The 13042-nt window shown below is 45.5% G+C and overlaps 1 protein-coding gene across 2 annotated transcripts; it reads right to left on the reverse strand.

The window, feature by feature from the left end:
• Window positions 1-4027: 4027 nt before the first annotated feature.
• On the reverse strand, window positions 4028-10494 carry LOC121282076 (rho-related GTP-binding protein RhoG-like). 2 transcript variants are annotated; one of them, XM_041195508.1, is made up of 2 exons: window positions 10393-10494; window positions 4028-6997 (listed from the first exon to the last, which is right to left on the reverse strand). In XM_041195508.1, the coding sequence occupies exon 2, from the start codon at window positions 6964-6966 to the stop codon at window positions 6391-6393; it is 576 nt and encodes a 191-aa protein (XP_041051442.1). In that variant the 5' UTR covers window positions 6967-6997; window positions 10393-10494; the 3' UTR covers window positions 4028-6390. The 2 variants fall into 2 exon arrangements, with proteins under 2 accessions (XP_041051442.1, XP_041051441.1); XM_041195507.1 differs by having other exon boundaries at window positions 10310-10399.
• Between the last annotated feature and the right edge of the window lie 2548 nt (window positions 10495-13042).

Consider the following 13042-nt stretch of genomic DNA (forward strand, 5'->3'; position numbering starts at 1 on the left):
AAAGAAATACTACACAGTCTGCAAAAGATATGCATTCCACCAAGACACAAACACCCAAAGGGTAAGGTAAATCAACTTGTGGTTAATGTAAGTTAAACATTGCATTAGATCAAAGTAAGTGGCTCATAAGGATGCCAGAAAAAGTGGTAAGCCTGAATATTGGGAGCAATTTAGAACCCAGCAAGGGAATACCAAGAAACTAATTAAGAAAGGGAAGAGAGAATATGAATGCAAACTGGCGAGGAACAAAGACAGACTGTAAAAGCTTCTTTAAGTACATGAAAAGAAAAAAGATTAACTAGGACAAATGTGGGTCCATTACAAGTGGAGATAGGAGAATTTATAATGGAGGGCAGGGAATTGGTGGAGAAACTAAACAATTACTTCACGTCGATCTTCACAGAAGATGATGCAGAAAATCTCCCAGAAATACTAGGCGACCAAGGTACTTGTGAAACTGAGGAAATATAAGTAATTGGTATTAGTAAATAGGTAGCACTTGAAATGTTAACTGGATGTTGATAAATCTCCTGGACCAGATGGGCTTCATCCCAGAGTGTTGAAGGAGGTGGCTAGAGAGATAGTGGATGCATTGGTGAATATCTTTCAAAATTCTATAGATTCTGGAAAAGTTCCTGCAGACTGGGAAAAAAAAGCAAATGTAACCCCACTATTTAAGAAGGGAAGAAAGGGGAGAATGGAGAACTACAGACCTGTTAGTTTGACATCAGTAGTAGGAAAAATGTTAGAAGCTATTACAAAAGGATGTGATAATGGGATATTTAGAAAAGAATGGTAAAATTGGGCAGAGTCAACATGGATTTATGAAAAGAAAATCATGTTTGACAAACTTGGGAGTTTTTTTTTGAGGATTTTACTTGTAGCATAGATAGAAGGAGAATCTGTGGTTGTGGTGTGTTTAGATTTTCTGATGGCTTTTGACAAAGGTCCAACACAGGAGGTCAGTAAATAAAACTGGAGCACATAGATTTGGGGGAAATATTCTAATATGGATTAAGAATTGGTTGACAGACAGAAAGCAGAGAGTAGGAATAAATGGATCATTCTCAGGATGGCAGGCTGTTACTATCAGGGTACCACAAGGATTAGCGCTAGGACCACAGATGTTCACAATCTGTATAAATGATTTGGATATGGGGACCAATTGTAATTTTTCCAAATTTGCTGCTGATACCAAACTGTGAGGGAACATACATTGTGAGGGGGACGCAAGGCGGCTTCAAGGGAACATGGACGGGCTAAGCGAGTGGACTAGAACATGTGTTAGGAAAGTGATAGTTTAAGTTAGTTATATTGGTATTTGGGATAGGAATAGGTTTTAGCCTTAATGGTTAATTTTAATTTGTATTTCAGTATTGGTATGTTAAGAAAAAGTCAAAATGAGTTTTAATTACACTTTAAAAAGGTGCCTGCATTTCTAATGAGAGTTTATGACTAAGAAGTTAAGAAAATACAAGAGTAGGAAAACTGGGCTGTTGCCTAGCAACAGAGGTCCAGAGAGGCAGGTACACCCCATAGACGAGCTTGGCCTAAATAGCCAAGTGGTTATGGTACTGGGCTTGTAATCCCAAGATCAAGAGTTCAAATCTCACAATGGCAAACTATGAAACAATGTAACTTCATCTGAATAGGAACAGATGGAAACGTGTTTGTACTCGAAAGAGTTACACCCCATAGACAAAAACTAGAAACAGCAGTTTTTGAGTTCAGTTTTGAAGACAGCTATTAAGCCGAAGCAGCCAAGAAGGCTCAGGTAGCCAGTTCTAAACTAAAGTTGGTTGAAAGTCGCTGCCAGGGAGAGACTGGAGCAAAGGGGACAGATAGCCAATCCCAAGCTAAAGAATAAAGTCTTCAAGACCCCAGAGGAGTGGAACAGAAGAAAATCCCTAGCAGACCTTCTAGTTAAAGGACGGACAGGAGCCGAGAAAAGGTCCTGTTAAGTGGAGTTAAGAGTGAGGGGCAGAGAAAGGCTCCAGGCTTCAAGCTCCAAGCTGCAGGAAGCAGAGCCGAAGTGCTATAAAGGCTTGTGAGATTTCAGAAGGTCCAAAGAGGTAGCTGAAGGCTTGTAACTCTTTGCAATGGGCATGTAGAGCAGTGATGTACTATTAACAGTGGAGTCCATGGAAGAAAGCTCGAATGCACGTGACCCAGGGGAGAAGAACATCAGAAGGAGAGTTCGAAACTCTGGAGGTGGGTCCTTGAGGAAGGTGTCTGAGAGAAAGCATCAGTTTGGGAGAAAATTCCAAGGCGAGTTCTTGGAAAGTGGAGATTGGAAACCCTCGTGTGTAAGATGGAGTTCAGTGAGATTGGTTGGCTCATGGTTTGACAAACTTCTGCGGAGTGGGATTGGGGGGGAGGGGGTGGGCAGGGGTGGTGGGGCATTGGAGATCCATAGCATCCGTCTGGGGTGGCAACTGTCACTTGGTTTCAGAGTGTGGTGTGTCTGACCACAAGTCACCAGTTGGTTAACATGGACTGTACTTACTGTGAACATTCGGTAAGGGATAGGGCAATGAATCTTTGGAATTCGCTATCCCAGAGGGCTGTGGAAGCTCAGTCATTGAGCATGTTCAAGACAGAAATCGTTAGATTTCCAGACACTAATGATAGCAAGGGATTTGGAGATAATGCCACTTAAGTGGCATTGAGGTAACTAATCAGCCATGATCTAATTGAATGGCGGAGCAGGCTCAATGGCCTACTTCTGTTCCTATGTTTCTACTGTGCAGTGGGGGACTGCTCTTCAGCATGGTTAACAAGTCTCCATGTCAAATTTATTGATGGCTAACTGAACTTTCAGAATTATCACCAATATATTTTGTATTGACACCAACACACTTGCTGCCTGTGCTTGTAAACATTTCAAACACCAACACCACAAATATGCAGTCTCCAGAGAATACAACCATTACATCAGCAAAGACATCCCAATCCAAACAGACTTGACCAACCCACTACCAACCCATCTCAAGGTCAGATGGCCATTTTGGGCCATCATTGAAACCCAGTGATCTTCCTGGAGCCTTCAATGACCAATGGCATAACACTTGGAAGACTTGGGAGAATTGCAACATTCCTTATAGAGGATCCCACAGTGCAACATGAAAGATCAAACCTTCCGCACAAACAGGGAACAACTATCAACTGACTCAGAACTGGTCATATTGGATGCTGCCACCTTCTTCATAGATGGAAGATTAAAGCATTCACATCACATGACACTGGAGCAGATCAAACAACATCCTCAGAAGAGATTCACAGATAGCTTACAAGATATCCACACCATTTGACCTGAAGCTTTGTCATAGATACCAGAGATACTGGATCTTTGATTTGTGTTTTGCAACTACCACATGAAAAAGAAGACAACCAATCAGCAATATTAACACTCTGCACACAGTGATAAGTGGAAATTGAACCAATTTTTAGAAAATCTATTACAGGTGTAGTTTGTGCATTTTTCTTTTAGCTAGAAATAATAAGACCCATACAAAAAAGATTATAGGCAACAGGTATGCATTCAGTAAAATGCAGACAGGAAAGGAAAACCTCTAGTGTTGCCAACTATTGCAAAGCACCCAGATATCAAGTACAGTACTGATGTGGGTAAGATTACATATTGCATCTGTATCAACCTGCAGATTGCAGTCAAATGTCTGAGTAAGACTCAAACGATAACTAATCCACAAGTGACCACATTAGACTGAGGTTTAGTGTAGAACTGCAAAACATCTGTCAAATTACAATTTAGGAACAAAAGCACAATACATTTGCTTTTTGCTGACCTACATTTTAAAAGTACTAATAATTAAACAAAATATACCATGGCCTAATGTTAAAAAGAGGACCAAATCACAATATTAAATTTTTCCTTTACAAATCCTTCCTACACTTCTGTACTTAAATGTGAATTATATTTTTATGCATATAACATCCAAAATGAGCAAGTCTGCCCTATTTACCACACCAGCAACCCTGAGTTCAAAGAACCACATAGACACTTCAGTTGTAAACAAGTGAGACTTAATTTTATTTCAGCAGTACAATTTTATGAATTATTTCAAAACATTGCAGCCCTAATTTAACAATTGTTTATTCTAAAAACACAATTCAGGTTTCTAGTGCATAGTTTTAGCATTGCCCACCACGATTACAACACAGTGAAAAGCTTGATAATGACAAGACAAAACACAAGATGCTTCAGAGTCCTCAGTTTTACTTGTAAAAACCTGTAGCATTTTGCTCCATACAAACTTCACAGCTACCACTGTACCAATTCCAATAATTGAGGGGGACACCTTGGATCCCAAATGTAAGATATTGCGGTGCACAGAACTAGGGCCTTACTGAAGTACAAAGGGGTACTATTAACAGAAATTAATTTGTGTAGGGATGAGAGTGTTTTGGTTTTATGTAAGAGAAATAGCTTCAAAGATAACCTTCGGCATTAAAAAGTTTAGAGTTTTAAATTCATTAGGAGGAACAAACAACCCTAAGGTTTGATATTGGTTAAACGCTATGTGCCATTGTACACAATACCTTTTTTCCCCCTCGAATGTATTATTTCCTTTACCATACATGTATCCCGCCAAAATCAGGCAGCTAACTTGTTCTGAGAGCCAAACAACTGTTTGTAACCAACCCAAGTTCGCTCACGCCTGGCTATCTCTTCCTTTCTATCAACAGCTCAGTTGTTTTTCCAAAGAACAAATTGAACTGATCAGAGACAACGCTTCAACACAGGAAAGGTTTCTTTCAAAAAATTCAATGAGAGTCACAATCTGATATCAACACCAAGGCAGAGGACTGAGCATCACTGTCTCAAAAAAAACTACTGGATCAAGATGTTAGAGATTTGATGGCTCTGTTCTTGGGAAGGTTTTACAGTAAAGCCTGTGTATACATAGCTTTATTCATGTTTGAACTGAGATTGGATGGTCTGGTACAAAATATAGTTAGGAAGAGCCCAACAATGAATGTTAGGGGCCTCAGCAAAATAAACAGTGGCATCTGGTTATATCTCAAATTGTCCTGTCAAAGAACATTTGATAGGGTTGTGCACAGATCTGTCCCTACTCTATGAAAATGCTACCTTTACTGAACAGACTTTAGATATAAACATGTGATTATGATGCAAACAATTCAGACCTTGAGCCATAACAATCCAAACAAGCAAGCCACTATACATTAGCAAATGTCAGTTTTTCTTAAAATTTTTCCCCTTTATCCTATGTCAGTACCATTTGCAATTTACTTCTAACCTGCAAGTGAGTCTAAACCTAACACACTTATCCCAATTGACTCCTGAATTCGTACCTTGGCAGAGCTTGCAGTTGTGCAATCTAAAAGTTATGACTGGTTTACAACAGTGATGAAAAATTTTGCTAACAGAGTCTGTACAAACATGTGCAATCTATTTTTTAGTGATTGGAGCTGTACTCTAAAAATTTGTCACCATGTGAACAAAATATCTGACTTATAAAAACCAGGATTGCAATAAAACCCAATGAACTTTACCATAGCTACTCTATGTGCCAATTTATTTGGGGCTATTGACAGGCCAGCTTCACCAAATTAAAAAGAAAACACTTTCATAAATATGCTGCAAAAGAGCCATCTCTCAGTGATCTCTGCTTAGCCCATTTTAAATTTGATAAGTAATTTTAAAATGAATACTGCTACTTTTAGGTTGTCAATAGTGCAAAATATCTATTTTGCCAAAAATAGTCCCAATACCTATGGCACGAGTAAGACTTGTGTTTCACTATTTATTATGGATTAAACTCTAACAGATATCAGTTCAGGGTTTTACATAGAAATCAATGGCTGTACCAATTTATGCTCTCATAGAGCTAATGTGTCAAATCTGCACTGCTTTCTGTTACCAACAATTAAACATCTGTGAAAGCAAATATGAACAACCTGAAACCTGAGGATTGGAAAAAAAAGCAGTGGCCTTTCGTTTAACACAACACTGATCAGAACATGTAAATGATCGTTAATAGCAAAGCAGCCAAATCACGGTCCCCAAAAATCACCAATAGCAATAGTGAATAAAGCATACAGAAGATTCTTAAAGAAAAGGGGATCCTTAACGTGGCTCCTAAAAGGCAAACTTTCAGTCCAGCTCAGGGATTGCTAGCTAGAGTCCAGTGCCATTACTCAGATTAAATCTCATTGAGGGTCTGCATTTCTGTAAAAACACCCAGCAAATAAAGCAGCATTTTGACAGTTTCCAGTTTCAGTCATACAAACTTATTTTGTGCAAGAACCTTGCGTTACACCACAATGCAATCTGAAGCACAGCTGACCCACGGCTTCAAAGTATGCTTCCAATCTATGTGCAACCGAGGTGTTCACATCCTCAAGCTACAACAGTACACAATTTTTGCTTTTCTTCTTCCTATGAGGGTAGAGGACTGCTCTCACGGCCTCCACAAACACTTCTCGGATCCCGTCCTGATTGAGTGCTGAACATTCCAGGTACTTAACTGCTCTGATTTGTTTGGCTAAGGTGACGCCCTGATGCATCGTTGTTGGGGAAAGGCTTTGCTCCTTGAGCTTTTTTATGGTTTCAGAATCATTCCTTAAATCCTTCTTCGTACCAACCAAAAGTATGGGAACATTTGGACAGTGGTGCAAAACCTCTGGTTGCCATTTATGACGGACATTGGCATAGGAGGAAGGGCTAGCAACAGAAAAACAGATAATGAAGACATTACTCTGTGGATATGATAGAGTACGGAGACGGTCATACTCTTCCTGCCCTGCAGTATCCCAAAGGTTGAGGCTCACAGTTCGTCCATCCACAGTCATCTGTGCACTGTAGTTGTCAAATACAGTGGGGACATATTCTCCAGGAAAAGCGTTTGTTGTGTAACTAATGAGAAGGCAGGTCTTCCCAACTGCACCATCTCCCACAACCACGCATTTTATAGTCTGCATTATTCATATGGCACGAAGGTCAAGCTTCAGACTGTCAACACAAAAGAAAAATGAACCAACATTAAGATAAAGCACTTCACAATAGTAGCCACTTCACTACAACCTACAACCACTGTGTAACTCTTTCGAGTACAAACCCGTTTCCATCTCTTTCAGATGAAGTTACATTGTTTCATAGTTTGCCATTGTGAGATTTGAACTCTTGATACTCTTTCGAGTACAAACCTGTTTCCATCTGTTTCAGATGAAGTCACATTGTTCCATAGTTTGCCATTGTGAGATTTGAACTCTTGATACTCTTTTGAGTAAACCTGTTTCCATCTGTTTCAGATGAAGTTACATTGTTTCATAGTTTGCCATTGTGAGATTTGAACTCTTGATCTTGGGGTTACAAACCCAGTACCATAACCACTTGGCTATTTAGGCCAAGCCTACAACCACGGTGTAGTTGTATCCAAGCATTAAACAGGCTCCACAATCTGAAGTAAAGCAATTAGGTAGTCAAAGCTGCAGGTGGTTGAGCCAGCCAGAACATACAGCCTTTAGTAATACTTGAATGCTGGAACGTTTCCACAGAACCGTTGACAAAGTTCAAACATATAGCTGTCAAATGCACCAGAGGCTCTCCTTTCCTGATATATAAGGTGTTAAAGTCCATACCCCTAGTTGAATGGGAACAGGGAAATCTTCCAGATCCTGCATAAATTTCCTCCCTCAATTATGATCACCAAAAAGATTGGTCATTTATCTCATACAGTTCTCCCTTTTAAGAAAATAGGATGAGATCGTTAATCTCAACTGAATTCAAGCTGATAATGATTTTGTGCTGGAAATAATGACAATTAGGCTTTCTCAGATCCCTGCTAACTCCACCACTTAACCTTAATCCAATTGAACTTGCACAGTTACTACCCACTTGCTTCAAATATCTCAAAATACTCAGTATGTTCGATTACTACCAGAAGTGTTCTTCAAATTTCTTAGAAAGATAACAGGTAACCCTTGCATCCTTCTACTTCCCATGCCCCCCAACCCCATTTGCACTGCCCGCTACACCCCAAGACCCCCTTGCTCTTCAACTCTTGAGCCTCTTGTCCCTCCATCCCCTCCCACTGCACCCCTTCCCCTGTGCCCATCCCAAACTCCCACGCTGTATTCCGCCCCTCCACACATTCCACCCCCTCCACACCCTCATCCACTCCTTTGCCAACACCACCCCCTTCCCACCTTTTCCTCCCTCACTACCATCACCCACGCCTGCCCCACCCTGGCCCCCTCCTCCCCCACCCCCTCGTTTCCGCACGCCCTCGTTCCTCCCAGCCCCCAGACACTGTGCCCCCTTTTCCCCAACACCCACATGCACCATCCTCCCCCTGACCCCTCCATTCTCCCCATCTCCCCACTGCCCCTTCCACACCCCACCTCATGCCCCCTCCACACTCCTCCAACCTTGTCCCACTGCCCACCCACCTACTGCTCCCTCCACCTCCCTACCCCCATCCTACCTCCACCTCTTGGCCCCCTAACTCAGCCCCCCTGACCCCTCCACACCCTCTCCGCCAGCCATGCCCCCTGCCCCCTCCTCCCCAATTGTCCCTCCACCGTCCACTCCTCCTCCCACCTCCTCCCCCATGCCCCACTCTACCCCTGACCCCATGCCCCCACAACCCCCAGCCTCACTCCTCCACCCACCCTCTCCCCTCCTACCTCCAGCCATTCTCCTGTCCCCACCCCTGCCACAGCCGCATACCCTGCCTCTCCTGCTCCCAGCCGCCTACTGCTCCCTCCTCTCACCACCCCGTCACCCTACACCCCACCCCACTGACCCCCCCCCCAGCCCCCACTCCCTTGCTCACTCACCCCTCCTATCCCCAACCCTTGCCCCCCAAATCCATGAGCCCACTCCCACCCTTTGCCCCCCACCCCATACCAAGACCCTTGGACCCTGATAACCCCAAGACCTTTGGCCCATGCCTCCTCCTACACCCCCATAAACCCCTCCCACCCCCCAGACCCTTGACTCCACCAGATGCCCCCCCGAACCCCCACATCCCCATGCCCCTTGATCCCCTGCCCCCAGACCCCCCCATGCCCCTTGAACCCCCAGATCCCCCATACCATGACCCCCCAGACCCCCCCACCCCCATGCCTCTTGACCCCCCGCCCCAGACCCCCCCACCCCCATGCCTCTTGACCCCCCGCCCCCAGACCCCTCCATGCCTCTTGACCCCCCGCCCCCAGACCCCTCCATGCCTCTTGACCCCTCCATGCCTCTCGACCCCCCCATGCCTCTCGACCCCCCCATGCCTCTCGACCCCCCCATGCCTCTCGACCCCACAGACCTCTCGACCCCACAGACCTCTCGACCCCACAGACCTCTCGACCCCACAGACCTCTCGACCCCACAGACCTCTCGACCCCACAGACCTCTCGACCCCCCCATGCCTCTCGACCCCCCCATGCCTCTCGACCCCACAGACCTCTCGACCCCACAGACCTCTCGACCCCACAGACCTCTCGAACCCCCACCCCCCAGACCCCCCAGGCCTCTCGAACCCCCGTCCCCAGACCCCCACGCCTCTCAAACCCCAGCCCCCCTGCGCCTCTCGAACACCAGCATCCCCCGCCCCCCCCACCCTTCTCGACCCCCCCGCCTCTCGACCCCCCCCGCCCCCCCAACGCCTCTCGACCCCCCCCCGCCCCCCCAACGCCTCTCGACCCCCCCGCCCCCCCAACGCCTCTCGACCCCCCCGCCCCCCCAACGCCTCTCGACGCCCCCGCCCCCCCAACGCCTCTCGACCCCCCCGCCCCCCCAACGCCTCTCGACCCCCCCGCCCCCCCAACGCCTCTCGACTCCCCCGCCCCCCCCAACGCCTCTCGACTCCCCCGCCCCCCCAACGCCTCTCGACTCCCCACGCCTCTAGACCCCCCTCGCCCCCCGCCCGCCCCACCCAGACCCCCCTCGCCCCCCACCCGCCCCCAGACCCCCCTCGCCCCAAGCCTCTTGACCCCCCCGCCCCCCCACGCCTCTTGACCCCCCGCCCCCCCACGCCTGAGCCCCCAGACCCCCCATGCCCCTTGACCCCCCCCGACCCCCGCCCGCCCACCCACCCCCCCCCCAGACCCCTGACCCCTTTCCACTCGCCCTCTTCTGCCCCGCTCCACTATCTCCTTTTTTAACCTTCCTCCTTCCCCAGCCTCTCCCTCCCATTCCTGCACACTTCGCTTTCATTTCAAACTTTCTTTCGATTTCCCTCCCCGCATTCGGTTCCCGGAACCAACGCGCTCTCACTAACTTCGCACCATTTATGGCTCGGACACAATTCACGGCTTGGGAACTGACCTTCAACAAATCAAAGAACCCAAGGTAGCTACGCCCTCCCGACTCCTGGGCCTGTAAAGTACCCTAAACCAACTTCCACTTACCTCAACGTCCCCGGAACAAGCTTAATCCGGGTCCTGCGCGTAATGCTCCCTGGGGAATGTAGTGCAGCTGCTGCGCTGGCGCAATAAAACGGCGGTTGTGAGCTGTCCTGGTAAGCGCCGCGCATGCGCACAGAGGCCAGGTGGAGTCCCATTCGCTTTGGAGAGTCTCTGCTGTCGACATTGATGCACATTTCCCATTTGTTGACCATAACAATAGGTAATGAAGATGTTGCATAGAGTCGTAATCAGACAAAGCTAACTGTTGAGCCAGATATTGAGAAGCAACCAAAGCATTTTAGAGAAGGTTCGCTCGGTTGATCCATGGGATGAGGGAAAATTGAGCTTATACTCATTGGAGTTTAGAAGACTGAGAGATGATTTTATTGAAACATATAGGATTCTGAAGGGGCTTGTTAGCATAGGTGCTGAGACTTATGGGGCCCTTATAACTGCCCTTATAGGGCAGTAATGGTGTAGTGGTATTGTGGTTGGGCTGGTAATCCAGAGATCCAAGGTAATGCTTTGGAGATAAAAGTTCTGTTGAAGAGTCATACGGATTCAAAACATTAACTGTGTCCCTCTCCACAGATGCTCTCAGAACTGCTGAGCTTTTCCAGGTATTTTTATTTTTTATTAATGCTTTGGAGACCTGAGTTCAAATCCCACCACAGTAAACGGTGGAATCTAAGTTCAATAAAAATATGGAATTATAATCAATTTTTATAAAAACCTAAGTTAAAAGCAAAATACTGTGGATGCTGGAAATCAAAAACAGGAAATGCTGGAAAAACTCAGCAGGTTTAACAGCATCTGTGGGGAGAAAAATAGAGTTAATGTTTTGAGTCTGTATGACACTATTCCCTCTCATGTTTCAAATTCACCCAGGGTTACAGATACCTCCAGGACATACAATATTCCTCAGACTGCTGTTCTCGCCGCAACCTGAGATCCACACTCAGTGCCATGTGCTGCCACATGAACACACTTGACCTCTCCCTCCAGCAGCACCGACGCACCCTATCTCAAAGCTGTCCTTGTCTCCAGTTTCATTTTATTCTTCATCTCATCCAACACCTTAACAAGAAACTTTGTCTCTTCCTTTCAGGTGCTAAGGGACGCAAGATCTGTAGAAGAGTCAGACAGACTAGAAATGTTAATTCTGTTTTTCTCTCCACAGATGCTGTTAGACCTGAGTTTTTCCAGCATTTTCTGTTTTTGTGTCATAAAAACCTATCTGATTCACTAATAAGGGAATAAAGTCTAGCCTACATGTGACTCCAGACCCACAGCAATGTGGTTGACTCTTAAATGTATCCTGAACAAGGGCCATAAATGCTGGCCTAGCCAGTAATGCCCACATCCCATGAATAATAAAATAAGCGGTCGCAGAAGGTTGTTAGTGTTTGGAATGGCTGAGTAAGACAGATTATTGATCTAGTTAGTCAAGGCTTATGGGGAAAAGGCAAGGAAGTGGAGTTGAGGCCACAATCAGATCAATCAAGATCTTATTGAATGTTGGAGCAGGCTCAAGGGGCTGAATGGCCTCCTCCTGCTCCTATTTCTTATGCTTGATCAGAGGGTATTTTAGGAAGGACCTTAAAGGAGGTGAGGAAGTAGAGAAACAGCACATTAAGGAGCACTTCTTGATGCTGAACAGTATAAGTTGATACTAGGACAAGTGACCAAAAGTTTGGTGAAAGAGGTTGACTTTAAGTAGCATCTTAAAGGAGAAAAGGAGGGGTTTAGGAAGGGAATTCCAGGGCTTAAGTAGCAAAAGGAATGGCCATTGATGGTGGAGTGAAGATAATTTAGAATGTGCAAGAGCCCAGAATCAGAGGAGTCCAGATATCTCAATAAGTTGAAAGGCTGGAGGAGTTTACAGAGACAGGGATGAGGCCATGAAATGATTTGAAAACAAGGATGACAAATTTAAAATTTGAAGCATTGTTGGATTGGGAGTCCATATAGGTCAGCAGGCTCAGGGTGATAGATGAACAGGATATGGTGCAAGTTATGATAGTTATGATCCCACTGGACAAGCCTGATCCCAGGGTGGAACCCAGCTTGATAGATCCTAACTTTTATTTTTTTAGATAATGGAGAGTTGCTACTGAACAGTCACAGGAGTCAGCTGATGGACTTTTAACAAAAGAATAAAACATTTATTAAACAAGAAAAGATGAACTATATTGCATTACTCCTTCACCCAGAACTGTACCTCTACAGATATATACAGATTTGTAAGGATAACACAAGTTACAAAAACTATCTTATAATTTAATGTTCACAGTAAGTACACAGTTCATTTAAACTAATAGGTGGTATGTGGCCAGGTACACCACACTCTGAAACCAAGTGACAGATGCCACCCCAAACAGGTGCTCTGCTATGCTCTCTCCTCAACTCCCCCAACCCACCCCCACCCCCAGATGCTTGTCACACTGTGAGCCGACCAGTCTCACTAAATTCCATCTTTAACACGTGGGTTTCTAATCGCCACTCTCCTAGAACTCACTTTGGAATCTTCTCCCAAACTGACGCTTTCTCTCAGACACCTTCCACACGGGTCCGCTTCCAGGGTTTCGAACTCTCCTTCAGATGTTCCTCTCCTCTGGGTCACCACATGCATTCAACCTTTCTTCCATGCACT

Source organism: Carcharodon carcharias, chromosome 9 (assembly GCF_017639515.1).
Source record: "Carcharodon carcharias isolate sCarCar2 chromosome 9, sCarCar2.pri, whole genome shotgun sequence".
Classification (NCBI taxonomy): Eukaryota; Metazoa; Chordata; class Chondrichthyes; order Lamniformes; family Lamnidae; genus Carcharodon; species Carcharodon carcharias.

What these genes read in the sequence shown, in the direction of transcription:
- LOC121282076 (XM_041195508.1), bottom strand. Translation starts at nt 6,966, where the DNA reads ATGCAGACTATAAAATGCGTGGTTGTGGGAGATGGTGCAGTTGGGAAG.